The 27841-nt window shown below is 45.9% G+C and overlaps 1 protein-coding gene across 2 annotated transcripts in view; it reads right to left on the reverse strand.

The window, feature by feature from the left end:
• The window catches only part of mcu (mitochondrial calcium uniporter), a 163537-nt gene that overhangs the window by 75910 nt on the left and 59786 nt on the right, over window positions 1-27841 (reverse strand). The window contains exon 1 of one of the 2 annotated variants that reach the window (XM_048563789.2): window positions 12306-12609. The exons of the other annotated variant lie outside the window; for it this stretch is intronic. Coding sequence (XP_048419746.1) covers window positions 12306-12365 — 60 coding nt within the window. The 5' untranslated portion in view covers window positions 12366-12609. Of the gene's footprint in view, window positions 1-12305; window positions 12610-27841 lie in introns of those variants that run through there. 2 annotated transcript variants of the gene reach the window in all.

Here is a 27841-nt window from a genome sequence, read left to right on the forward strand (position 1 = left end):
TATGGACAATTCCAAACATTATGATCTCCACTATATCCTCACAAATCATTTATTGAAACATTCTGTTCTAATTCTGATACCATGGCTTTTCTCTGAAGCCTGGCTTTTCTTCCCCTCTTCAAAATGCTTATCTCTTAATCCTCTCTTGAAATGGTGTGGTTTAACGTATTTTCAGTTGCTGTTTGTGTTTGTACATTGAAATGCTGATAACGCCACAGAATATTTAGTTAACTGCTGCTGTTCCTTTCAATATGTCCCTCACTATCTATTACAGTGCTTGTCCATTGACCTTGCTTTTGGAATTTTGAACACTTCTATGTGATGCTCCTTAACCTTCACTGCCCTCATGAATACAATCCTAGCTTTAAAGCTTTCATTATAACTCTCAGTCCTGGCATCATGCCAACCTGTCTACATGTTGCACCATGGCTACAATACTCTCTCTCTCTCAACTTGTGCAAGAGATTATACAAAGCACACCACCAGTGGCCAAACAAAACATCTCTATTCGCTCTCTATATGCTATAAATATTTCACAAAGTCTTTTGAGCTCTGGTTCTATAAAAGGTCAGGTTATTTTTGCAAGGTGCTTTATTAACTTCTATTCAATCAGCCCACTGGGGACGAATCTCCTGGATTTGCCTGCCTGTTGCTAAGTGGTGTATAAAGGAAGCTCCAGAGGGAAACCAGCTTCAGGTTATCTTGCTTGTTCGTCCTCCACCTATCGTTTCATCATAAGTGAAGGACAGCAATTCAGAAAAATTCATGCTCAAGTCCAATACTTAGCAGGACTCATCTGGATCACAGAATTCCTACAGTATAGGAGCAGGCCATTCAGCCCATCAAGTCCACACCATTTCTCTGAAAAGCATCACAACCAGACCTACCTCCCCTCTTACCCTGTCCCTGCAGCTAACCCACACACCCCTGGGCACCATGGGCAATTTTCCCATGGCCAATCTACCCTAACCTGCACATCTTTGGACTGAGAGGGGAAACCCACGCAGACACAGGGAGGATGTACAAACTCCACACAGACAGTCGCCTGAGGGTGGGATCGAACACAGGTCCCTGGCACTGAGAGGCAGCAGGGCTCATAGAACAATAGAATCCCCACAGTGTGGAAACAGGCCTTTTGGCCCAACAAGTCCACAATGACCCTTGGAGCACCCAACCCAGACCCCTCCCCCTATGACCCACCTACTCTACAGACCCCTGAACACTACGGGCAATTTAGCACAGCCAGTCCACCTAGCCTGCACATCTTTGGACTGTGGGAGGAAACTGGAGCACCCAGACGAAACCCAGACAGACAGAGGGAGAATACGCAAATTCCAGACTGACAGTCACCCGAGGGTGGAATTGAACCTGGATCCCTGGTGCTGTGAGGCAGCAGTGTTAACCACTGAGCCACCGTGCCGCCCCTCTTACCATCTTAAGAGGGTTGTGAAGGATATGAAAAAAGAAAAATTCTGCCTATATCAGCGTAACTTTGAAATCTGCTGAACTGTCAGCACTGATCTTTTTATTCAAGAGAGGAAACGAAGTTCAGGATCATGGTCGGCATGGGCTGGTTGGGCCGAAGGGTCTGTATCTGTACTGTGTGACTTTATGAATATGTCTAGAAGCTCTTTTCAACGACTCACTTCTGAAATCAAGGCAATGCACTTTGGGAAACTGCATGCTATTAATGCAGCAACATGATAGAATTGATTTCCAATGAATGCACGCTTCACTGCTTTTTGTTCCATCAACTTCGGATGGAAACTGCATTTGTGTATCCATTCATAGTCAGGCTCAATGGGAATTTGCTGAACATGACCCAAGCATAGGTGAGTGAGACCAGACTGCTTCCTTCTACAATGTTTCCGGTTGCAATATAGAGTTTCTAGTAAACTTGTAACAATTCAGTTATAAAGATAATAAAGTGTGAAGCTGGATGAACACAGCAGGCCAAGCAGCATCTCAGGAGCACAAAAGCTGAGAGCCCTCTGATGAGGGGTCTAGGCCTGAAATGTCAGCTTTTGTGCTCCTGAGATGCTGCTTGGCCTGCTGTGTTCATCCAGCTTCACACTTTATTATCTTGGATTCTCCAGCATCTACAGTTCCCATTATCTCTGATCACAATTCAGTTATGGACATCTTTCCATCTATTTACGGTCTTGGGGGAGAAAATAGGCCTTCATTAATGCTCTGTTTTGAACTTTGTCGTATTTTAGCTTTCCATCTCATCATGCCATTCCAACATCAAGATTTATTATAATACAGATCCTGAAGGGGTGAAGACACAGAGGGAGAGACAGAGAGGAATCAATGAAAGGGTCCTTAGAGTACAGGATCATGGTTTTTGAAAGTGGAATTGCAGGTAGATATGATAGTGAAGGTGTTATTTGGTATGCTTGCCTTTATTGGTCAGTGCATTGAGTGTAGGAGTTGGGAGGTCATGTTGTGGCTGTATATGACAATGGTTAGGCTACTTTTGGAATACTGCATTCAATTCTGGTCTCCTTGCTGTAGGAACGATGATTTGTAAAACTTGAAAAGGTTTACAAGGATCTTGCCAGGGTTTGAGGGTTTGAGCTATAGGGAGAGGCTGGGGCTGTTTTCCCTGGAGCGTCAGAGGCTGAGGGATGACCTTATGGTAGTTTATAAAATCTTGAGGGGCATGGAGAGGGTGAACAGTCAAGGTCTTTTCCCCAGGGTGGGGGGTGTCCAAAAGAAGACGGCATAGGGTTAAGATGAGAGGAGCAAGATTTAAAAGGGACCTAAGGGGCAACATTTTCACACAGAGGGTTGGTGTGTGTATGGAATGAGCTCCCAGAGGAAGTGGTGGGCGTTGGCACAATTACAATGTTCAAAAGGCATCTGGATGGAGAAACAAATAGAAAGGGTTTACAGGAATATGGGCCAAATGGACCAGATGAATTTAGGATATCCAGCCAGCACGGACGAGTTGGGCTGAAGGGTCTGTTGCTGTGCTGTACATCTCTGACAATTAAATGTGCTTTGGGGAACGGTTTACAGAGAGATGGACAAACAGCGTTGACAGTGTTGCCACACTATAGGAAGGATGTGATTGAAGTGGAGGGAGTGCAAAGGAGATTCACCAGGATGTTGCCTGGGCTGTAGCATTTCAGTGACAAAGAGAGACTGGATAACCTTGGGTTATTTTCTTTGAAGCAGAGAAGGCCGAGATTATGGGGGGCATGGATAATGTGGATAGAAACCAAAAAGAACTGTGGATGCTGTAAATCAGGAACAAAAACAAAGTTGCTGGAAAAGCTCAGCAGGTCTGGCAGCATCTGTAGAGGAGAAAACAGAATTAATGTTTCGGGTCCGGTGACATCCCCTTAGTCAAACGGTCAATAACAAGGAAGCATCATTTTATGGTGAAAGGCAGGACGTTGAAGGGCGAATTAGGGGAAAAAAAAACTTTTTTACCCAGAAGGTGGTGGGGGTCTGGAACTTCCTGGGAGGGTAGTTGAGGCAGGAAACCTCACAACCTTTAAATAATACTTGGATAAGCATTTGAAATGTCGTAACATTCAAGGCTATGGGCCTAGTGCAGGAAGACGGGACTAGCGTAGGTAGTAATGCATGTTTAGCAGCACAAACATCGTGGGCTGAATGGACTCTCAATACCGTACGATTCTATGATTGCAAAGTGGTTGGTGACTGTGTTAGAGAGGGGAGGGAGGGAGGGAGGGAGGGAGGGAGGGAAGCCAGAGCCAGTGGACTGAAGTGTACAAGTGCAGGCTGGGACAGAAAAAGGAAAAGAGAAAATTCTGACTTCAGCATCTGAGAGACTGCAGAACCCATGGGGGTTACCAAGGACAGAGCAAATGGGGTGGGGGGAGGCGGTGAAGATATAAAAAGAGAGAGAGAACATCTTCATGCAAGACTATACTTAGCACAAGACTAAGCATGCATTGCTTTGTGGTTTGACAAAGTTGATCAAATACAAGTTCACAAACACTCAACAAATAATGCCACATCAGTACTGGGGTGTCAATGTTTTGTTCAGCGTGACGTGCAGATCAATAATTTGGGACCTTTACGGCACCTTTTATACAGCAATAAGGTCCCAAGGTACTTTTACGGGAGTGCTATCAAATCAAACTTAACAGCCTAAGTAAATGCATATTGGTGAAGAAGTAGGTTTTTAAAAAGAGTGTTCAATAAAACGGACAGCTTAAGAGGCAGAGAGCATTCAGAAGCAGAATGGAAGATGCAAGTGTAAGGCAACCATTTTAGAGTGATGAAGATCAATGACATGCAATGGATCAGAATTAGAGTACACGCTGGAGAAGCTCATTGAGGCAAGGGTAGGCGTGGCCCTGAAACAAGGATAAGAATCTTTTAAAAATGGTCACAATTTCATACACTTCAATGACAAAACTGCCGTAGATTTTAATAATGGAATTTCTGACTGAGCCCCTTCAATAGCTTTTACCTAAAAAACTCACATTACATAAATCTAAATTACATCGGTTAATGAAACTTCCCAAAGTCCAATCAATTGCTTCAATACAGTTAAAGCTGAATGACTGCGCCAGAGATGGTTCTGAACCAGTTGTACTGTGTAGATCAGCAAGCTACCCAGATAATGACTTCAATCAATATCGCAATCAAGCACAGTGTGACATCTCTTCAATCAATTGAGCCCTGCAGTGATGACGCGGAATTGGTTAACACCCCATTCCATCTGCAATAGCGAATACACAGTGAAAGGGGAATGCATGATATGTTTCAGCTTTAAACATTTAAGTGTGAACAGGCTGACTCAGGGGATTACGCGCTCAGTGGTTGCAAAGACTTCACCCAATGTGTGGTGGGCTGAGATAGCTAACTTCCCATGTGCCAAAATTCTACAGTTTTAAAAAGATCTCTCTCACACTGCAAGGGCCTCTTTAGAGATTTTCTTCAGGGTAGTTCATGGCTTTAGGAAATTACCTTTTCATTCACACTTTCACTAGATGATGCAAACATGCCCCAGCATCCTGCATGAGCTGAAAACATCCACGGTGCACCTTCATTCTATCCTTAAAGACCTGAGTATTTTAAGCAAACGGAACATGTTGAATGGGTGTCAGCTGTTTTGAATTTATTTATGCCAAACTAGTTTACTGTGCAATATTAGGAAAATGGACGACACCTTGTGCATTCTTTCATGCTCCCAAGGGAACATTCATCTTCAACATTTAATGTGCAGTATGTCACTGATCAAATACTGGGCTAAATTTGCAGTTTAACCATCTGCTCACTTTTATTCGAACTAAAATTTCCATCTTGTTGCATTACTGTTAAATCACTAATTACTTTGGAACAGAATTTTGGTATCACAGTAAGCTGACTTAGCAATAAATTGAGACATGGAGATTAAAATACCATTTTCTTACTGCAGACTGGCCAATATCCCAATGTTGAAGTCACCAAAGCTCCAACATCTACGAGAAACAAAACTCTTTGAAAGTTGAGATAACACGGTGTGAAGCTGGATGGACGCAGCAGGCCAAGCAGTATCAAGGGAGCAGCAGGGCTGACGTTTTGGGCCTGGACCCTTCTTCAGAAAGAAGGGTCTTGACCCAAAACCTGCTCCTCTGATGCTGCTTGGCCTGCTGCATTCAGCCAGCTTCACACCGTGTTATCTCAGATTCTCCAGCATTGGCAGTTCCTACCATCTTTGAAAGTTGATCTTTCCAACAACTTTTCTTCAACACTTGTGGGTGTTGGCTCTGTTCCCAACACACATGGCCTCCACCTCAAACTCTAGGCTCTCCATCCCGGTTAAAAGTAGGGTCAAGGTGCGAGCAGCACCAGACGGTCTGTTAAGCTGCGAATCACCCAGTTACTGCAACAGGAATCAGCCTATCATCAATAACGGCTGACTGCTTGGGACGCACCCCTATCTGTCAGTCAGGAAGTATCGTAACAGTCATACAGGGAGAAACTGACCCTTCGACCCAGTTCATGGACGAGTTGGGCCGAAAGGCCTGTTTCCGTGCTGCATGACCAGGTTTCCTAAACTGAACTAGTCCCATTTGCCTGCATTTGACCCATATCCCTCTAAACATTTCCTATCCACATAGCTGCCCAAATGTCTTTTAGATGCTGTAACTGTACTAGCCTTCACCAATTCCTCTAGCAACTTGTTCTATACATGAAACACCCTCTGCGTGATTGTCCCACAGGTCCCTTTTAAATCTTGCTCCTCTCACCTTAAACCTACACCATAAACATCTCCAAACGTAATTAAACAAATAAACTAGAAGCACTGCCAACTAGGGATAGTGTCATATCAACAAAAATAATGAAAAAAAGGTGGAAAAACAAGGGAGGGAACTAAGTCAAAAAATGATATCGGAATGCAGGCCTACCTCTCTCTCGCGCTCTCTCAAAATAAAACTAGTTTGGGAAATTTTCTAAACCAACCTGCTCAGAGATGTTATCAGAGATAATGGGAACTGCAGATGCTGGAGATTCCAAGATAATAAAATGTGAGGCTGGATGAACACAGCAGGCCAAGCAGCATCTTCACTCCCCCTCCCATTCTCTTGATGACATGTCCATCATGGGCCTCCTGCACTGCCACAATGATGCCACCCGAAGGTTGTAGGAACAGCAACTCATATTCCGCCTGGGAACCCTGCAGCCATATGGTATCAATGTGGACTTCACCAGTTTCAAAATCTCCCCTTCCCCTACTGCATCCCTCAACCAGCCCAGTTCATCCCCTCCCCCCACTGCACCACACAACCAGCCCAGCTCTTCCCCCCCCACCCACTGCATCCCAAAACCAGTCCAACCTGTCTCTGCCTCCCTAACCGGTTCTTCCTCTCACCCATCCCTTCCTCCCACCCCAAGCCGCACCCCCAGCTACCTACTAACCTCATCCCACCTCCGTGACCTGTCCGTCTTCCCTGGACTGACCTATCCCCTCCCTACCTCCCCACCTACACCCTCTCCACCTATCTTCTTTACTCTCCATCTTCGGTCCGCCTCCCCCTCTCTCCCTATTTATTCCAGTTCCCTCCCCCCATCCCCCTCTCTGATGAAGGGTCTAGGCCCGAAACGTCAGCTTTTGTGCTCCTGAGATGCTGCTTGGCCTGCTGTGTTCATCCAGCCTCACATTTTATTACATTGCTCAGAGATGTTGTTACACAGCTTCTGGTGCCAGTGGGACTTGAACCCACACCTCCTGGCTCAGAGGTACTGACATTACCACTGTTGCCCAACGGCCCTAAAACAAAAACTAGCTGTTTGTTTCTTTTATATCAGAAGCATTCTTACACAGAACTGAACTTTTCGCCCCATCACCAAATCATCCATGGTATTTTTCATCTGTAACCACCAAAAGATGGATCTCAATCATCTCTGCAGGATATCCTGGTTTATTTTTAAATGGGGCCGACATTGTCAGGGCCCATTCAATTAAACACCTCTTTATGCAGCTGGCTCAGTGAGAACAGCTCCTCCATTGACAGGGTCCCTTTACCCCCCACCTACCCCAGCCCATCTGCTCCTCCAATCAGAGACTGAATATCTTGAGGAGCTGTCAAGGTGGGTGAGTATATTGTACGCCGGCAAGAGCCTTGTTGCGTTTCTTTGCAGGATTACCACCTGGAAAACGACAAGGGCAGCAGATACAAGGGAACACCACCTACCAGCTCCCCTCCCAGCCACTGATCATCCCAACTTGGAAATATATTGCCGCTCCTTCAGTGAGTTCTGGTTCAAAGTCCTCAAACTGACTCCTTATCTGCACTGTGGGTCTGCCTACGCCAAATAGACTGCAACAGTTCAAGGAGGCAGCTCACCATCACCTAATCAAGGGTAACTAGGGACAGGCAATATATGCTGGGCCCAGCCAGTGACACCCACTTTCCATGAATAAGAAACAGTTTACCCTTAATAGCACTAATTATAACATGGAAACAATCTATTTTTGGCAAAATAATGCTCTATTCCCTTCTTAGTTGAATAGCACATCTTCAAACTTCATTTGAGTCACATCAAGTTAAAAAGTGAACTATAACAAGCTTCAAAATCTCCCCTCCACCTACTGCATCTCAAAACCAGCCCAGCTCGTCCCTGCCTCCCTAACCTGTCCTTCCTCTCATCTATCCCCTCTTCCCACCCCAAGCTCCACTCCCATCTCCTACCTACTAACCTCATACTGCCCCCTTGACCTGTCCGTCCTCCCCAGACTGACCTATTGCCTCCCTAACTCCCCACCTACACTCACCTCTACAGGTTCCATCCCTGCCCCTTTAACTTGTCTGTCTCCTCTCCACCTATCTTCTGTTCTATCCATTTTCAATCCACCCCCCCCCGTCCCTATTTTTTCCAGCTCCCATGCCCTTCCCCATTTCTGAACAAGGGTTGAGGCCCAAAACATCAGCTTTCCTGCTCCTCTGATGTATTCCTGGCACTATAATAACACAATGCTTGGCTGAGAGGTGAGTGGTTCCTGCCAGCTGAACATGATGTCTGAATTCACTAACTTGATTCTCTATTTTAGCAATATGCTCACCAGATCGCCATGTGTTTAACTGAATGAAGCAGTCCCAATTCCTTTCCATTCCTAATTAAAAACTGAAAGAATTGTGGTTGCTGTAAATCAGGAACATAAACAGAAATTCGATGGAAAAGCACAGCAGATCTGGTAGCATCTGCGAAGACAAATCGGAGTTAACATTCCTCAGACGAAGGATTACAAACATTAACTGATTTCTCTTCGCAGATACTGCCAGACTTGCTGCGCTTTTCCAGCAATTTCTGTTTTTGTTCCTTGCCATTCCTCCTTACTTGTGATGGAAATTAAAAGCTGCAACAATAATAAATTGAAGACCATGGGACACAACCTTGCTTAATGAGAGGACGCTGATACAAGGTTTATTACAACGGTGAATATATCTGACAACACTTGTATCGGTTGCAGAGAGCTCTGGGATTTCTCGAGGTCCTGAAAGGCACGGTATTAATCCTCCGTGTCGAATTTCTGGTCGTTAAATGCCCCCGATCCATTCATCAGCAACTCACTAATCAGCCCATTGAGGAAATTAAACCTCATGCTCAAATGGAAGGTGCCTTTTCACCAGCCCTTTTACATCAGTTGTGTTTGAGCATTTCCCACAGTCTATTGTGCTTGCACATTGATAGCTGGCTAGTTCCTGCAACAAGACCTCTGTGTGTTTTGCCCACAGCGCTGACTGATTTGGATGCACAACATATGACTCTTATACAACGTATACAGGGAAGTTCAGACTGTGTTCTGTCAAGGGGCCAGGAGCTTGGTCACTGCCTTACTTAGTAAAAGCAATGAGAGGTTGAGGGATAATCCCAACTTCCTTTTTCAATTTGATGCTAACTGACTCAGTTGGCCTCATCCTCTTGGACAGAGGTCAAATGTTTCAAACTGAAGACTGGGATTTGAACTTGGAATCAACCAACATTTCAACACAGGATTGAGGTGAACTCCAGCTCAGATCATAGGTACCATTCTTTAAACTAAAACCTTCTTCTCCAATTCCAAGTAAATGTCAAAAGATCTCTACTCAAAGAGGAACATGGCATCCGTTAATAAAGACTAATTTTTGAGTTGAATTATTGTGTTTGACTACAGAAAGCATCTGGAGTACTGTGTAGAGTTTTTTGTTTCTTTGTTTAACAAAAAGAGATAACCGCATTAAGATTATATTTCAGACATGGCTCACTCAGCAGATTCCCAGGATGAAGGGATTGTCCTGTGAGTAAACAGTGAGCAGGCAGAGTCCAAAGCCCATTGGGATTTGGGAGAACAAGAGGCGATCTTACATCTTATCTTGTGAAGGGTTTGAGTTATACAGAGAGGCTAGATAGGCTGGGATATTATTCACTGGAGTGTAGGAGGTTCATCGTGGCCTTATGGAGATTTATAAAATTAGAGGAGGGGTATAGAAGTGGTGTATGGCAGGTGCCTTTTCCCTAGGGTGGAGATTTTGAGACTGAGGGGCAAATTTTGAAGGCAAGAGGAAAAAGATTTCAAAAAAGACAGGTGGTTTTCTCTTTTTGTTAAACAAAGAAACGAAAAACTCTACACAGTACTCCAGATGCTTTCTGTAGTCAAACACAATAATTTGAAAAAGAAAAACACAGAGGGGTTTGTGCATGGAACAAAATTCCAGAGGAAGTGATGGATGTATAGTTACAATGTTTAAAAGACATTTAGATAAGCAATGAATCGGAAATGTTTCAGGGATATGGGCCAAGTGCAGGCAGGTGGGACTAGTTTAGTTTGGGATTACGTTCAGTTTGGACTGGTTGGACCGAAGGGTCTGTTTCTGGGCTGTATGACTGTGAAAAGACAGAGACCTTGACGGGACGCAGTCCTGATGCTAAGAAGTTGTTTACCTGTGTTGGGGAGTCAAGAGCTAGAGAATAGAGTTTAATTATGGGTATCCCACCTCAAAACTGAATGAGAAGAATTTTTTAAAAATCTATTTGGAGGTACACTAGTTCATGGAATTCCCTTCCATTGCGAGCAGAGGCGGTCAGGCATTTAAATATATTTAAGGCTGAAAATGGCCCATTTGACTGCTGAACAGTGCCGGCATCTCAAAGAAACCATATCCCCAAATAGATTCACGCAGAGTCAGGAGGTGGGATTCGTGTTGATTATCAAGCAAACCATAGCTTCCAGCGGATCAGAATTCCAACCAGGTAAACAAACTCTAGCATGCAAGGGCACGCTCGGACTGAGGGTCTGACCAAAATTTGATTCTGATGAAATCAGGGAATTCGTTTCTCTCTCTCTTCTTGGCATATTCATTTCAATAAATCTCAACAGCAGCTGGTGGCAGACTCTCCACCTTCTCAATTATCTATTTCACTACTGAGAAAAACCATCCTTCTAATCCCATTTGTCTGCTTTATCTAATTAGGCTACTGCTGCTGTCTTGTTCAGCTGCACTCAGCACATGGCCCACTGTGACAGAAAGCACAAATCCTCCTCATGCCCTATAACCCTTCAATCATTCCCCTGTACAGCACAGCCCGTTCCACAGCAGGGAATCACGGTTTCTGGGATCTTGCTATGCATCAGGGCAGCACGGTGGCTCAGTGGTTAGCACTGTAGCCTCACAGCGCCAGGGACCTGGGTTCGATTCCAGCCTCAGGCGACTGTGCAAACTCCACACAGACATTCTCCCCCTGTCTGTGGGGGTCTCCTCTGGGTACTCTGGTTTCTTCCCAAACACCAAAGATGTGCAGACTAGGTGGATTGGCCATGCTAAATTGCCCATAGTGTTCAGGGGTATGTGAGATGGGTCTGGGTGGGATGCTCCAAGGGACAGTGTGAACTTGTTGGCCCGAACAGCCTGTTTCCACACTGTAGGGAATCTAATCTAATCTAATCAATTTCCTGTTCCGTTGTCATTTCCAATCGTGCTTCCAAGCGTCAAAATATCAAACCCAGCTTTAAAACCACAGTCCTGGAAAGGGATGTGAATTGACATAGATCCTGATTTCAGAAGACAGTCCCGTTGACTAGAAAGAAAAGTCACTCAGTTACGGAAAGCAAGACTCGCGGACAAGAGTCCGTGTGCATTGTCTGTCCCTATCTGCACTGCAGTGGATGGTCTTACCAGGCCACCTCAGAAGATAGTAGAGTCAACCGTACTGCAGTGGGTCTGGTTCACACATAGACCAGGCTAGATAGAGACCACAGTCCTTCCCCATAAGACAGTGAACTGAGATGGATTTTGTAACGATTGATCATGGTTACACTGTTGGTATTGGGTCACCATGAGGCTAGTTTTGAATTTCAGATTTTAGTCAGATTCATTATTCAAGCATCTGCCACAAAGGGATTTCATGATCTCATTGAACGGTACAACAGACTTGAGGGACTGACTGGCCTATACCTGCTTCTAGGATTTTGTCCCACGTCCTGTGAATTTTAGAGCCTGGCATTCTGGATTACTGGTCCAGCGAGATTATCGTCGCTATGGTAATACCTCAGCAAACTGACCGTGGTCAATCCAGGCGCTGTCACAACAATAGGAACAGAGCCACTGGGCAGTGAGGGGTGAGAACCTGCCCACACCGGCTTCTCTTGGTCAATCCCATCCCGTCCTTTAACACCTCTTTTCAATCTTCACTCTCATTTTGCACGCTCGTACAACTTTCCAAGTGGACCTTCAGTCCCTGGTGGCAAAACTGTTTCTGTGCAGCTCCAGCCTAAATGGTGGTAACCAGTCACGTCAGTCCGGAGAGGCACAGTCAGTGAACAGGAGGCTGAAGTTGGAGGTCACCCCAACACTTACCAAGCTGACGGAATCAACATAGGCTGCTCCTCCTCGGTCAGCTGCCAGATGACCCATCATTAAACCAGGTGATGGGATGGGATGGGATGCCACACGGAGCACGTGCTGAAATCTCAGTTCGCTGATTGCTCATGTTTTGGAGAGAGTCAGGCCAAAGTGCAGCCACAACTAGTTAGCATTTGGCAGACGTTTCCTCAGGTAACAGGCATCAAGAAGAAATTAAATGGTTCAGCTCAGAGAGACTGTGAAACAGGAACTCCTCTCTGCAGTCGCAGTTAGCTACACCCTCACATTAAATTGGTTTCATCGCAGCGGCTCTGTGCTTTACAAGCTCCAACAGCAGGTATAACAAGAGCTCAGCTCTACAGCAGTTTAACTTTCCTAAAGCCATTCAACAGAGTAGCCCAGCTCTAGAGATTTAGCAGGATTAGTAGGAACTGCCGACGCTGGAGAATCTGAGATAACAAGATGTAGAGCTGGATGAACACACCAGGCCAAGCAGCATCGGAGGAGCAGGAAGGCTGATGTTTTGGGCCTCGATCCTTCTTCACAAAAAGGGTCTTTCTGAAGAAGGGTCTAAGCCCAAAGCATCAGCCTTCCTGCTCGGTCTGCTGTGTTCATCCATCTCTACACCTTGTTATCTCTAGAGATTTAACACTGGATTACTAAAACAAACCACAGATATTAAAAGCATGAAAGGGAAGGCTTCTTTGTGTCTTTTGTTTTTTAGTCATTTGTATTATTAAAAAAGGACATATGTATTATTAAAAAGGATGACACAAAGTGGAAGCCTGAAGCTGGTGTGATCGACAACATTTGAGAAATGTTGAAACCACATGACAGGACTGCTCTGAGCAATTACATAAGATGGCAACATTCCCCCAATGTCTTCTGCACGGATCACAAACACAGCGCACCAGAAAGAATGCAGCACAATCAGAGAATGGTTTGCTTGCAAAACACGCCTGAGGGGTGTGGGCATTAACTGCAAACTTGTTGCACATCCCTAATTGCCCCTTGAACCAAGCAGCTCGCAAGGCCATTTCAGGAGGGCAGTTAAGATTCAACCACATTGCCGTGGGCCTGGAGTCACATGTAGGCTAGACCAGGTAAGGATAGCAGATTTCCCTCCTTAAAAAGTATTAGTGAACCAGAGGCAACGATCAATGGTAGTTTCACAGTGACCATTTCAGAGATTAGTTTTTAAAGACTGAAATAACATGTGAATTTAAAATTTCTTCAACAGCCGTGATGGGATTTGAACGTCTGGCCTCCGTACGCTTCTCCTTGATATTCGATTATTTGACCAGTGGCTATCCCACCATACCATTGCCTCCCCATAATAACATCATTACAGTCTAGGACTCTGGCGTGTAAAATCCCTGCCCACCTCTTGGAAAGTTGGGCAGAGAAAGGGCAGACGGAGTTTAATCCAGGTAAGTGCAAAGTGATGCATTTTGGGAGGTCAAATGTAAGAGGAAAGTAAACAGTATGAGACGGGTCCCTTTGGAGCACTGATATACAGAGTGATCTTGGGGTGCTAGTCCATAGTGCCCGAAGATGGCAACACTAGTGGATAAAGTGGGAAAGGAGGTATACGGCATGTTTGCCTTCATTAGTCAGGACATTTTAGTATACAAGTTGGCAAATCATATTGCAGTTGTATAAAACTTTAGTTAGGCCACTTTTGGTTTATTGTGTGCGGTTCTGAATACCCAACTACAGGAAGGATGTTGAGGCTTTGGAGAGGGTGCAGAAGAGGTTAACTGTGATGATGCCTGGATTGGAGTGTATTAGCATTACAGGAAAGGTTGGGCAAAGGTGGATTGTTTTTGAGAGAGTTTTGAAGGCCGAGGGGTGACGTGACAGAAGCATATAAAATTACTGAGAGGTATGGCTAAGGTAGATAGTCAGAGCCTTTCTCCCAGCATGGAAATACAAGGGATATAAGTTGAAGATGAGCAGGGGAAGTTTAAAGGAAATGCGTGAGGCAAGTTTTTTTTCCCCCAAAATAAAGAGAGATTGTGGTAGGGGCCTGGAATACCCTGCCAGGGGAGGCGGTCAAAGCAGATACAACACCAATAATTAACACTCGTATAGACTAACACACGAACAGGCAAGCAATAGAAGGACAGGGACCATGAGCAAGCAGATGGGATTAGTTTAGAATAGCATCACAGACATAGTGGGCCCAAGGACTACTCCTGAGCTGATCCATTCTATCTTCTCGATCTGCTACCATCCCAGGCATATCTACAAGGGCGGGAAGCAACAATTTTATTTCCTAACTTGTCGAGGGGTATTAAATTGTTGACTATACGTGAACTAGACAGTGCACAGCAAAACTCCACACAGAGCAGATGGAGGATCAGTTAATATTTTGACTAGAAGGAGAAACCCCCCTTTTTTAAAAATAAAGTCCTAGCTCTCAGTAATCTTAAACAATCAGGACAGAGAATGCATTGCCCCTGCATGTTATATTGCTTGGTGACATGTTGCCTGACAAAGCTTACTTCAAAAGAATCTGATTGGGTTCAAGAAAAGTTCAACATCATTCCAGAAAAGAAGCGGCCAGCTGAGTAATGGTGGCAACAGTCTGTCCAGCTCAAGGCTGCACGCTTGGAGCGTAACACTGAAGCTTCCAGATCCTCCTGGGGAGAGGACAGGATGTGAGATCCCGGCAGATAATGTGCTCAGCTGGTGGGGTACCATGTTTTCAGAGGTGACATGTTGGTACAAGATGTGGAGGTGCTGGTGCTGGACCGGGGTGAACAAAGTCAGAAGTCACACGACACCACCTTACAGTCCAACAGGTTTATTTGAAATCACAAGCTTTCAGAGCCTCAGTGCTTCTTCAGGTGTTAGTTTGTACAAGATGCTAAATACGGTCCACGTCAACCTCATCCCAAGACCCTTCATCCCCACCTAGACCTGTCCATCTTTTCTCCCACCTCTCCGCTCCTCCCAACTAACTGACCAGCCTAACTGCACTCACCTCACCTAGCCTCATTCACACCTCCTTGACCTGTCCGTCTTCCCTTCCACCTACCCATCACTTCCTCCTCACTGACCAAGCCCCATCGCAACTCCCTACCCAGTCACCTTTACTGGCTTCGTCCCTGCATCCTCGACCTGTCCGTCTTCACTCTGCCTCTCTGCTCCACTATCCATCTTCTTTCACTGTCCCCGCCCGCTCTATTTACTACAGAGACCCCTTCCCCTTCCATTTCTGAAGAAGCGTCCAGACCCGAAACGTCAGCTTTCCTGCTCCTCGGACGCTGCTTGGCCTGCTGTGTTCCTCCAGCTCTACACCTTGTTATCTCAGATTCTCCAGCATCTGCAGTTCCTACCAGCTCCGGTAAATCAATTCAGCTGTTCTGATGGCTTGAATGGCAATTACAAATCTTTTAGAATTACGAAGAACAACTTTAAAATAAAAGTCTATAGCATTGTAAACTGTTCCAGGTGTTTCACTGGATCAGCATCAAAATGTGACATGGATCCTGGCAGCTGAAGGCTGCAGGCAGTGTCTTTTAAGACAGAGATAGATAGATTATTCACTAATAAGGGGAATCAAGGTTTGCAGGGGAAAAAGCAGGAAAATGAGCACTGAGAACTAATCAGCCAGGACCAAGATAACAAAGTGTGAAGCTGGATGAACTCAGCAGGCCCAGCAGCATCTCAGGGGCACAAAAGCTGACGTTTCGGGCCTAGACCCTTCATCAGAGGGGGATCAGGACCAATTTGGGGAAACAGACTTGATGGACTGAATGGCGTATTTCTGCTCTATCTTATGGTTAGAATCAACATATACGAGGCCAGAAGTGGAGGAATACACAGATGCTGGGAGGTGCGTGCGACTGAAGGAGATTCAAGTGACAGGGAGAAACTGAGGCAAGCCAATGGGGCAAGATGTGAAAACCAGTATCTTCCATCTGCTTGGTGAATGTGGCTGGGGTGCAAGGTGAGCAGGACAAATTGACGAGTTAATGTTCAGGCAAACAGACAAAATACAAAAAGACATTTGACCAACCAACATTTGTCAAAGAAGTTTTCACTCCCTGGTAAATCTGTTTGCTTATTTTGTTCGGAGTTAGGGAATAGCTGCCAGACACAGACACATCAGGTGTAATTGTATGAGTTTGACATAGCAGCTCATCATCTGTCACGCAGAGGAGATAGAGGCCAGAGAGACACAGAACAAGCTCCATAACCTCTGGCTTTGCGTATTTGCTAGTTGCTGGCGGGTTTCTGAAATGCAGTTTGGTTAACTACTGCACTGAAGACCGAAAAAAAACGCCAAAACAATCCACAAAACCTGCAACACCTCTGGAAGGACGGAATGCGGATTCGTTCGATTTTACGCTGCTCTGGAGTGGACAGAATGCACTCGCAGAGAATTGCACGAGAAAACAACTGGGAACCGTTCAGGTAAGTTTGCGAGGTGGTGGGGAAAAAGCAGAAAGAGTGGTTCATGGGAAAACTCAAGCAGCAGGTTCTGAGGACAGCGATGATGGACAAAGTTTGATGAAAACCTTTCTCGGCTGTAGTGGCAGGATATTCAGCAACATTAGGGGAATGCTGCACTATCAGAGATGCCATAGCCCAAGTGAGATATTACAGCCAGATCCTATCTGCTCCCATGATATAAAAGATCCAGCAGCATTCAGGCACTGGGAAGACCTTCCCTGCTCCCATCCCTCCAGCCCTAAGCACAAAAAGAACATCTACTCAGTCATGTGTGGGGCTGGATGAACACAGCAGGCCAAGCAGCATCTCAAGAGCACAAAAGCTGACGTTTCGGGCCTAGACCCTTCATCAGAGAGGGGGATGGGGAGAGGGTTCTGGAATAAATAGGGAGAGAGGGGGAGGCGGGCCAAAGATGGAGAGAAAAGATGATAGGTGGAGAGGAGAGTATAGGTGGGGAGGGGATAGGTCAGTCCAGGGAAGACGGACAGGTCAAGGAGGCAGGATGAAGTTAGTAGGTAGGAAATGGAGGTGCGGCTTGAGGTGGGAGGAAGGGATAGGTTTGAGGAAGAACAGGTTAGGGAGGCGGAGACAGGCTGGGCCGGTTTTGGGATACAGTGGGGGGAGGAGAGATTTTGAAGCTTGTGAAGTCCACTTTGATATGTGGACTTCACAAGCTTCAAAATCTCCCCTTCCCACACTGCATCCCAAAACCAGCCCAGCCTGGCTCTGCCTCCCTAACCTGTTCTTCCTCTCACCTATCCCTTCCTCCCACCTCAAGCCGCACCTCCATTTCCTACCTACTAACCTCACCCCGCCTCCTTGACATGTCAGTCTTCCCTGGACTGACTTATCCCCTCCCCACCTATACTCTCCTCTCCACCTATCTTCTTTTCTCTCCATCTTTGGTCCGCCTCCCCTTCTCTCCCTATTTATTTCAGAACACTCTCCCCATCCCCCTCTCTGAAGAAGGGTCTAGGCCCGAAACGTCTGCTTTTGTGCTCTCGAGATGCTGCTTGGCCTGCTGTGTTCATCCAGCTCCACGCTTGGTTATCTTGGATTCTCCAGCATCTGCAGTCCCCATTATCTCTACTCATAGTCACGTGTCTGCTTACAGGAGCTTGCTGTATGCAAATATTTTCTGCGTTATTAACAATTGCTGCACAGAAAAAAAAATGCTTCAGTGGCTGCAAACAGTTTCAGGCGATACTCAGCCTAGGAAGATCTTGCGGTAATGTCACTGGACTAGTAATCCAGAGCTCCAAGTTGATGTTCTTGGGTCATGGGTTCGATTCCCACCATGGCAGATGGTGGAATTTGAAGATGATAAGCTTGTTTAATGGTGACCATGGTCGATCATCACCAAAACCCATCCATTTCACTAAATGTCCTCTCGGGAGGGTAACAGTCATCTTTACCTGGTCCTGCCTACTTGCCACTCCAGACCCACTGTAATGTAGTTGGCTCCTAAACAATGTCTGAAAATGGCTGAGAGCACCAATTAACAAGGCAATTAGGGATGGCTCAAAATGCTGGTCTTGCTCCTGACTCCCCCAAGAATAAAAGCCAGTCTTTTCATGCAAGAAATGGAGGCGACATCGCTTCATGGTGGATGAATAGTTTCGACTGTCTTTATTTTAAGCTTTTCTCTAGTCACTAATTTGCAGCAATTGGGAACAAATGGGAATTGGGAGTGGAGTTTGAGGAGTTGAATGCAGCACGCGTCAGTCACAATATTGCAGATGGTGAACGGGTTTCTCATGATTAGATTTCTTAAATGGTATTCCACACTGTGGGGATTCTCTTACTCAATTATTGAAACAGAGATTGATCGGCTCTTAAAATAGGGAGGTGTCAGCACAGTCCAGGGCTGCAGTAAATGATTCTGTGAGGTTACTTTTCCATTACGCTATGGGTTTCTGCTCAACTCAGCACTAACGGACAACACCTAACTCCCACACCCCCGCGCCACCTCACTATTCAACATCTCATTACACTTGAATTGAGTCGTGCGTAAAATTAGAGAGGAAATCCCTCCTGGCACCAACTAACCAAAATCAAAAATCAAAAATTGAAAACCTGGAATGATTCAGTAGAACCATCAAATCCCTAGTGTGGAAGCAGGCTATTTGGCCCATCCGATCCACGCCAATCTTCTGAGGATTAACCCAGCTGCACCCACCCCCATACTCTTGCCTGTAACATGCATTTCCCATGGCGATTCTACCCATCCTGCACTTCTCTGGACACTACGGGGCAATTTAGCATGGCCAGTCCACCCTAACCAGCACATCTTTGGGCTGTGGGAGGAAACCCACACACTGACATGGAGAGGATGGGGAAACTCCAGACAGTCACCCAAAGCTGGAATCAAACCCAGGTCCCTGGTGCTGTGACCCAGCAGTGCTAACCGCTGTGCCACCCCTACCGAGGGTGAGTCTAATAGTCCTAGTGTTCTATGGGGTGACTGTACAATCATCATGAATGCATTCGGAGGGACAAAGGTCAAACAAGAAACATTTACCAACTTTTTTTTATTGTGCGATGGTGTGGATGTCATTGTCAAGGGCCAGCAGTTGATGCCCATCCCCAAGTAGCGTGTTGAATCGTTCGTAAAGCCACTTCAGAGGCACCCACGGGTCTGGAGTCACATGTAGCTCAGACCATGAAAGGACACGTTTCCTTCCCCAAAAGGAACCTAATGGGTTGTTTTGAAAGGGGAAAAAAAAAACTGATGGTTTCATGGTCACCATGACTGAAAATAACTTTCAAATGCAGCTTTTATTAACTGAATTTCAATTCCAACAGCTGCCACGATAGGATTTGATCCTGTATTGCTGGGAATATTAATCGGAGCCTCTGGATGACTACTTCGGTAACACTGCCACAATGCCACCATCTCCCCTTCACTAGGGTAATAGGTGAAGAGGTGTGCCTGGGCTGGACATCACTATAACTTTCCCCACTCAGCTCCACATGATCTGACATCACTATTAACATGCTCTGGCTGTTAACATCGGATTACAATCCCCTGTTGCTGTACCGGAGGAAACCACACATTTAGCACGAAGGAGTTGCGTTTCAGCCAGCCAGCATCTCACTGAAACAGGGAATACTGAGGGGACTCGGGGCCTGCAGGCTGTAATCTCAAGGCCATCCCAGCTGCTAGTGTTCCCTCATTCCAGGGAAATCCTGCAGCTAATCCCAACTCCCTTGCACTTGCTCCGGAAGAGAGAAACACGAAATATTCAACAAATTTTCTCTGCTTACATTGATGCTGAAACACATCATTTGAGAACGACAATGTTTATTTAAGAGAGCGCACATAAAGCAGGATTGCGATTTGTAGATAATGACATGATTTAGTATATGTTTGAAGGTGTATGCAAACTGCACTCATGTACAGACCCACCGTCGCATATTTCTTGTAACAATAATTGGATTACACTGTTCAAAGCTCACAATTCTCGCTTTGATTTTAAGCCATAAAAACATGAGAACCAAATTTGGCCATTTGGCCCATCGAGTCTGTTCCGCCATTTGATTACTGATCACTGATATTTTTCTCAACCCCATTCTCCTCCCTGCAACCCCGACTCCCTTACGAATCAAGAACCATCTCCGCCTTAAAGACATGCAATGACTCGCCCTCTGCTACAATGAGTTTCACAGATTAACCAGCCTCTGGCCGAAGAAATTCCTCACCTCAGTCCTAAATGGTTAGCCCCACACTCTGAGGCTGTGTTTTACTAGTGGAGATATCTTCTCCATGGCCACTCTATCTAGGCCTCTCAGCACTCAGTTTCAAATCAGATCACCCCCTCTAATCCTCCTAAACTCCTTCAAGTTCGGAACCAGAGTCCTTGACCGCTCCTCATATGACAGGCTCTTCATCCCTGGGATCATTTTTATCAATCTTTTCTGGAGCACTCTGAAACCAGTACATCCTTCCTTAGATATGGGGCTCAAAACTGCACACAAATATTCCAAATACAGTCTCAGAAGAACATGTCAGTTGTTGCATTCTAGCCCTCGTAAAATCAATGCTAAAACTGCAGCTGTCTTGCTAACTGCAAACTGAACCTACATGTTAACCTTAATGGAATTCTCAAGTAGGACTCCTAAATCCATTGTACCAACAGATTTCCAAATCCTTTCCTCATTTAGAAAATAATTTACTCCTCCAATTCTCCTACCAAAGTGTATAATGTCACACTTTCCCACATTGTGTCACATTAGCCATTTCTTTGCCCACTCTCCCAGCCTGTCCAAGCCCTTCTGCAGCCTCACCACTTTCTCAACACTACCTGTCCCTCCACCCATCTTGGTGACGTTTGCAAACATAGCAACAATGCTCAAAATCCTCATGTCAGACATGCCACCCTAGCTCCTGAATTGCCTCCAATAATAACATCAGTCTAGCCAATCTAACTTGTTCCTATTGCTCCTGTGAAGAAACTACATCTTGGTGTTAAGACAGTGTCTCTTCTCGCCAAGATTCACATTCATCCTCGACCCTGACCAACCAGACCCAGTACAGAAAGGAGGATTGCTCGTCCTCAGTCCATACCACCTGTTAGCAGTTAGTGGCTGGTTCCACAAACATTTGACAGCAATTAAATTTTTTGAATGACATTTATTGACTGCCCATTGACTATTCTATATCCTGGCTGGTCAGGTCATGAGTTTAAACATCAGCAACAAAAACCAGACTGGGGGCTGCAGGGGCGATGAAAAAGTTAAAAGGTCTGATAGGAGCTCCTTGAAAAATGTTGTCACCAGATTTCCCACAATTGCAGACGCACGTGAACGATTTTAATGTTGCAAGGCTCCAGGGAAAACCAGGGGTGGGACAAGCTGGACGGCTCTTTCAGAGACCCATCATGAATATGATGGACTGAATGGTCACCTTTTGGGCTGCGGCACTCGGATATCCTATTTCATCTGCTTCGTCAGCTTGTGGCGAGGCTGTTGTTTTTGCAGTAGGCACTTGGTGCCCGCTTTGTGGTAAATACCAAGCGTCGACTCCAACAGAACACAACAAAAACCAGACTAAGCTGCAGCTTTCTAATCTATCAAACTCTTTCCATCCACAGATAAATCTTCTATTTCTGCTCACACTAAACAGTTCCTTCTCCTAACCTCTGTGGAAAGCAATCAAACGCTTCAATGCCCCTCAATCTTCCAACAATGACTTGCATTCATATAGCACCTTTAATTCAGCTAGAGCTCCCAGGGGCTTCACATGGGCGTTAAATACAATTGGATGCGGATGCAATGAAGCATGCGATAGATAATACTCTGGTTCAATCAAAACAGATCTCAGCCAACCCGAAGAAAATGTATTGATGAGGCCGGCTACAGACAGGGGTTAATGTACTGAAAGATTAAGGGACAGAGAAAGTGTGTATATCTGACAGCAGACTGCAGCTCAGTAATGTCCTGAAGCATTTCATAAACTAGCACCCACTTTTCCACAGCAACCGATCATATTTAGGCAAATGTCGCAGCTTTCACATGCATGAGCTCCTACAAACACCACCTCACTTAAGAGAAACATGTAACAGGGGGCCTCTATTAATCCAAACAGTAAAAGGGAAGCAATGAGAATACAGATTACCCCAAGTAATGATGTCGGGTCAGGTCAGTGCATTACGTACAGAAAACGTCAAACACTTCCATTTGAAAAACACCAGACTGGGGACCGCAATCTTAAAGACATTTTCCCACATTTGGTTCCAATCTGCGTCTGTGATCATAAAAAGCCCATGTTCACCCTACCCACCAAACCCGAGCTGGCCAGGCATTCAGAATCTTCCAAGCTATTGCTACAACTTGACAGCACCATCCGCACCAAACAACAGAGCAAATGTCATGAGCTAAAAGCAAAAGTACTGTGGGATGCTGGAGATGTCAAATAAGAGCAGAAAGTGCTGGAGAAACTCAGCAGGTCTAGTGATATCTGTGGAGGCAGGTGCAGTAAAGTCCAAAGTGACTGATTTGGAATTGAAGGGAGGTGGAAAATGAAGATTTCTGTCCTGCTGACAAAGTGGGAGGAAGCACAGACAGCGTAAACGATACTGGAGTAGCCTTATAGATATAAATAAGGTGTGCGTAGGATAGAGTTGAGCGATATGCTGGCTGGGCAGATTAACCACGGGAAGGTACAAGGTAGGGGAATGGGTCTGGGTGGGATACTCAGAGTGTCAATGTGGACTTGATGGGCTGAATGGCCTGTTTCCGCACTCCAGGAATTCTAGGATTCTATAACAAGCAGAATTGATAAAGGGGAATCCGTAGATTTGGATTTCCAGAAGGCATTTGATAAAGTGCCACAGAAAAGGCATAAGAGAGGAGCTGACAGTTTTGAGGACAAATTTATTATCATGGGTTGAGGATTAGTTAAAATATAGAGGTATGCATCTTTCTCAGGTTGGTAATATGTAACACGAGAGGCAGCAAGGATCAGTCTGATAGCCTCAATTATTTATGATCTATATTAATGACTTAGAATCAGAGTCATACAAGAACAGAAACAGACCCTTCGGCCCAACCCATCAATGCTGCCCAGGTTTCCTAGTCCTGGTGAAACGCATTGGGTTTTTATTTTTGAAACCACATTTGGGACATTTTGAACCAAAAGGCTTAGCAACAAGAGTGACCAACTCACTCAAGCTCCAAACCTCTGCCATGCTTTCTAAAACATTAAAAGGACGTGGGCACCACTGTGGCCAGCATTTACTGACTGTCCCTAGTTGGCCTTGAGATAGCGCGAGGTGAGTTGCTGAAGGAGGGGACAGTGTCTCATACTGAGCTGATGCTGCAGGGGCAGGAACAGCGAGAGAAGAAAGAACCTACCGGCACATCACATGTAGAAAACAACAAGGAACACGTTCGTGCATTTACTACCTTTGCCTGAGCTTTGCCAAATCTGCAGAACTGTCCTGGACCCTCTGGGAAATGACATTTAATCTCCAGGGTATTGTTACCAGTTAGGGAGAATGGTCAAAGCACCATTAACAAAACAGCAATGACTCTATAGAATGGCCAGGCAAGCTGGAAGGAATGAATGGCCTACTCCTGCGCTGATTCACATTCTGTCCTTCATTATAACAGTCAAAAGTAGGTTGTCTTTGCTGACAATGGGAAGTTATTAAATGCAATGCCAAGTCCTGAAGGCTACAACGTGCCAAAGTGAGTGATGAGATTCTCAACCAAGGCCTCTTTCTCCATCACAGCTGCATTGTTGAAGTGAATATTAAAGACCGTCTGGAACCGTTCAAGGATCATCATCCCTTACTCACATTAACATCAATCATTTCTGTTTATACAATTGTATGCAGGCTACTCCCAAATACTCTCTGCAAGTTCAATGTAGATGATTGCACAGTGATGTGATGATGCACAATACAAACCCATGTATTCCTTTAATTGCTTAAGCCAGCATTAGAAGTATTTGGGTTGATTTATACACGGACGTATTACAAATCTTGGGCATGGTCTAACTCTTGACTTGCCCAGAGTTGGGCCACTCAATGCAATTTGGGTCAGGCCCACTCATAGGGCGTACACAAGCTGCCAACATTAAATGCCCTCCTTATGGGTAAATAGATTGGAGCAGTGGGAAATCCAACTGGTGACCAGCAAGTGCATACCCATCCAAAGAGAAAAGCAGCATTTACCACCATCTGGGTTACCTACTACTTGATACAGAACAGGAGAGAGGGTGCGTGAGAAAAAAAAAATCCGGCCCTGTCCCAACTGCTCTGGAGTTTCAGGTCAACATTGAAGACGCCAACATGCCAGCTGTGGCTCGGTGTTATAGGCTCAACACCCACTCCAGGGACCAAACCAGGGTCAACACACTCTGTGCAATACTGAGTAAGTTCTGCACTGCTGAGGAATGCTGTCCAACAGCTGAAAGGGTCAATAGATGGCTAACCTTCTCTCTCAGGTGGGTGTAGAAGGTGCCATGGCACTATGTTAGAGAGAAGAGCATGAGAGGTTCTTCCCAGGACTTTGGCAAACACACACCTCAAACCAAAAAAGAAAATACATATCAGAGATAACAGCTATGTCTGCCTCTTTGTAGGGTACGTGGAACAGTCCCTCTTCCGCACCTACACAGGCCCCAAACCCCACCTCTTCCTCCGGTACATTGATGACTGTATCGGCGCCGCCTCTTGCTCCCCAGAGGAGCTCGAACAGTTCATCCACTTCACCAACACCTTCCACCCCAACCTTCAGTTCACCTGGGCCATCTCCAGCACATCCCTCACCTTCCTGGACCTCTCAGTCTCCATCTCAGGCAACCAGCTTGTAACTGATGTCCATTTCAAGCCCACCGACTCCCACAGCTACCTAGAATACACCTCCTCCCACACACCCTCCTGCAAAAATTCCATCCCCTATTCCCAATTCCTCCGCCTCCGCCGCATCTGCTCCCACGATAAGACATTCCACTCCCGCACATCCCAGATGTCCAAGTTCTTTAAGGACCGCAACTTTCCCCCCCACAGTGATCGAGAACGCCCTTGACCGCGTCTCCCGTATTTCCCACAACACATCCCTCACACCCCGCCCCCGCCACAACCGCCCTAAGAGGATCCCCCTCGTTCTCACACACCACCCTACCAACCTCCGGATACAACGCATCATCCTCCGACACTTCCGCCATCTACAATCCGACCCCACCACCCAAGACATTTTTCCATCCCCACCCCTGTCTGCTTTCCGGAGAGACCACTCTCTCCGTGACTCCCTTGTTCGCTCCACACTGCCCTCCAACCCCACCACACCTGGCACCTTCCCCTGCAACTGCAGGAAATGCTACACTTGCCCCCACACCTCCTCCCTCACCCCTATCCCAGGCCCCAAGATGACATTCCACATTAAGCAGAGGTTCACCTGCACATCTGCCAATGTGGTATACTGCATCCACTGTACCCGGTGCGGCTTCCTCTACATTGGGGAAACCAAGCGGAGGCTTGGAGACCGCTTTGCAGAACACCTCTGCTCAGTTCGCAACAAACAACTGCACCTCCCAGTCGCAAACCATTTCCACTCCCCCTCCCATTCTCTAGATGACATGTCCATCATGGGCCTCCTGCACTGCCACAATGATGCCACCCGAAGGTTGCAGGAACAGCAACTCATATTCCGCCTGGGAACCCTGCAGCCTAATGGTATCAATGTGGACTTCACCAGTTTCAAAATCTCCCATTCCCCTACCGCATCCCTCAACCAGCCCCAGTTCGTCCCCTCCCCCCACTGCACCACACAACCAGCCCAGCTCTTCGCCCCCACCCACTGCATCCCAAAACCAGTCCAACCTGTCTCTGCCTCCCTAACCGGTTCTTCCTCTCACCCATCCCTTCCTCCCACCCCAAGCCGCACCCCCATCTACCTACTAACCTCATCCCACCTCCTTGACCTGTCCGTCTTCCCTACCTCCCCACCTATACTCTCTCCACCTATCTTCTTTACTCTCCATCTTCGGTCCACCTCCCCCTCTCTCCCTATTTATTGCATCTCCCTCACCCCATCCCCCTCTCTGATGAAGGGTCTAGGCCCGAAACGTCAGCTTTTGTGCTCCTGAGATGCTGCTTGGCCTGCTGTGTTCATCCAGCCTCACATTTTATTATCTAAGAAAATACATATGGTTATTTAATTTATTGCTGTTTGTTTGTGGGAGCTTGCTGTGCACAGAAGGGCAATTGAAGTTCCTACATTTGAAGTGACCGCACTTCAAAAGGTTGGATATTGCAAGGTTGAAAGTCCACATAAATGCATCCTATTAAGATTAAAAACGTATTTCCTCTTCATGGTGTTTTCAGAGACTAGCAAATGTGTTGCAATATCCTGGTAAGACTGCAACAATGGATTAATACTCTTCATCAACTTGCTCCTTGTCTATTCCAAAATTACTGATTACAGATGAAGTACTTAGACGTTTTAAGGTTTGGAAGTAATGGTACCAGTTAGCATAGGGAGCTGGGCTGTGAGGAACACAGGAAACCAAACTTATTGATAAGAGTTTAACCAATTGTAATCCATGACATATTATAATTTCAACCATAACTGGAGTTTATTGTTGTTGCAAAGTTAGAACTAGCAACAAATGTCCCAATTACAGGCAGGAATTCCTGCCTGGCTCGATTTCCTCGACAGACCAGACTGTACAAGACTGAGTAATGGTGTGCAAAGCAGACAGGGGTCAAACCTTAATAGATTAAAAAGGATTTTCCAAAGGCTTGCCCAGCATATGAAGAGTATCATCACACCTTTTATTTAAATTCATTCACGGGATGAGGAGGTCACTTGCTGGGCTGCATTTATTGCCCATCCCTAATTGCCCAGAGGGCAGTTATGGATCAGCCACATTTCTGTGGGTTCGGGAGTCACGTTTACGCCAGACCAGATAAGGATGACAGTTTCCTTCCCTAAAGGGCATGAGTGAACCACATGGGTTTTCCTCAACAATGGATTCATGGTCATCATTAGATTCTTAATTCCAGACATTTTATTGAATGCAAATTTCCCCATCTGCCATGGCAGGATTTGAACTGAGGCCGCCAGAACATTATCTGGGTCTCTGGATTAACAGTCTCGTGATAATACCACTAGGCCATTGCCTCCCCATGTTTAGATGATTCAACAGCAAAATATTTGCTGTGCTTCTAACAAAAAGGTGTTCAGTAACAAACTGTGCTCATGATTCCTGTGAATATTTTAATTACTGATGTCAAGCTAAAACACTCCACAGTGAGTGAAGGTGAATTGAAAATGCAGCCAGTGATTCACCTAATCTCCTGTACTTCCGCAGTTTACAGGGACAGATACCTGCCTAATGACATTTTTCAGGAGCTTGTCCAGCTTGAGGAACAGCCTTCCTATTACTATGGCTGGCCTCCACAGTTTGCTTTTGAGTTTCTCAGATCACATGTACAATGGCTGCAGCTGAAGACAATCCTCTCACCCACAGCACGGACTACAAGATAGTTTCTGCAGGCCAGGAATGTCTGCAGCTTCCACCTCCACCCCTTTCCACCACTCGTCTCCCGCGCCCC

This window comes from Stegostoma tigrinum, chromosome 37 (genome assembly GCF_030684315.1).
Source record: "Stegostoma tigrinum isolate sSteTig4 chromosome 37, sSteTig4.hap1, whole genome shotgun sequence".
Taxonomy (NCBI): Eukaryota; Metazoa; Chordata; class Chondrichthyes; order Orectolobiformes; family Stegostomatidae; genus Stegostoma; species Stegostoma tigrinum.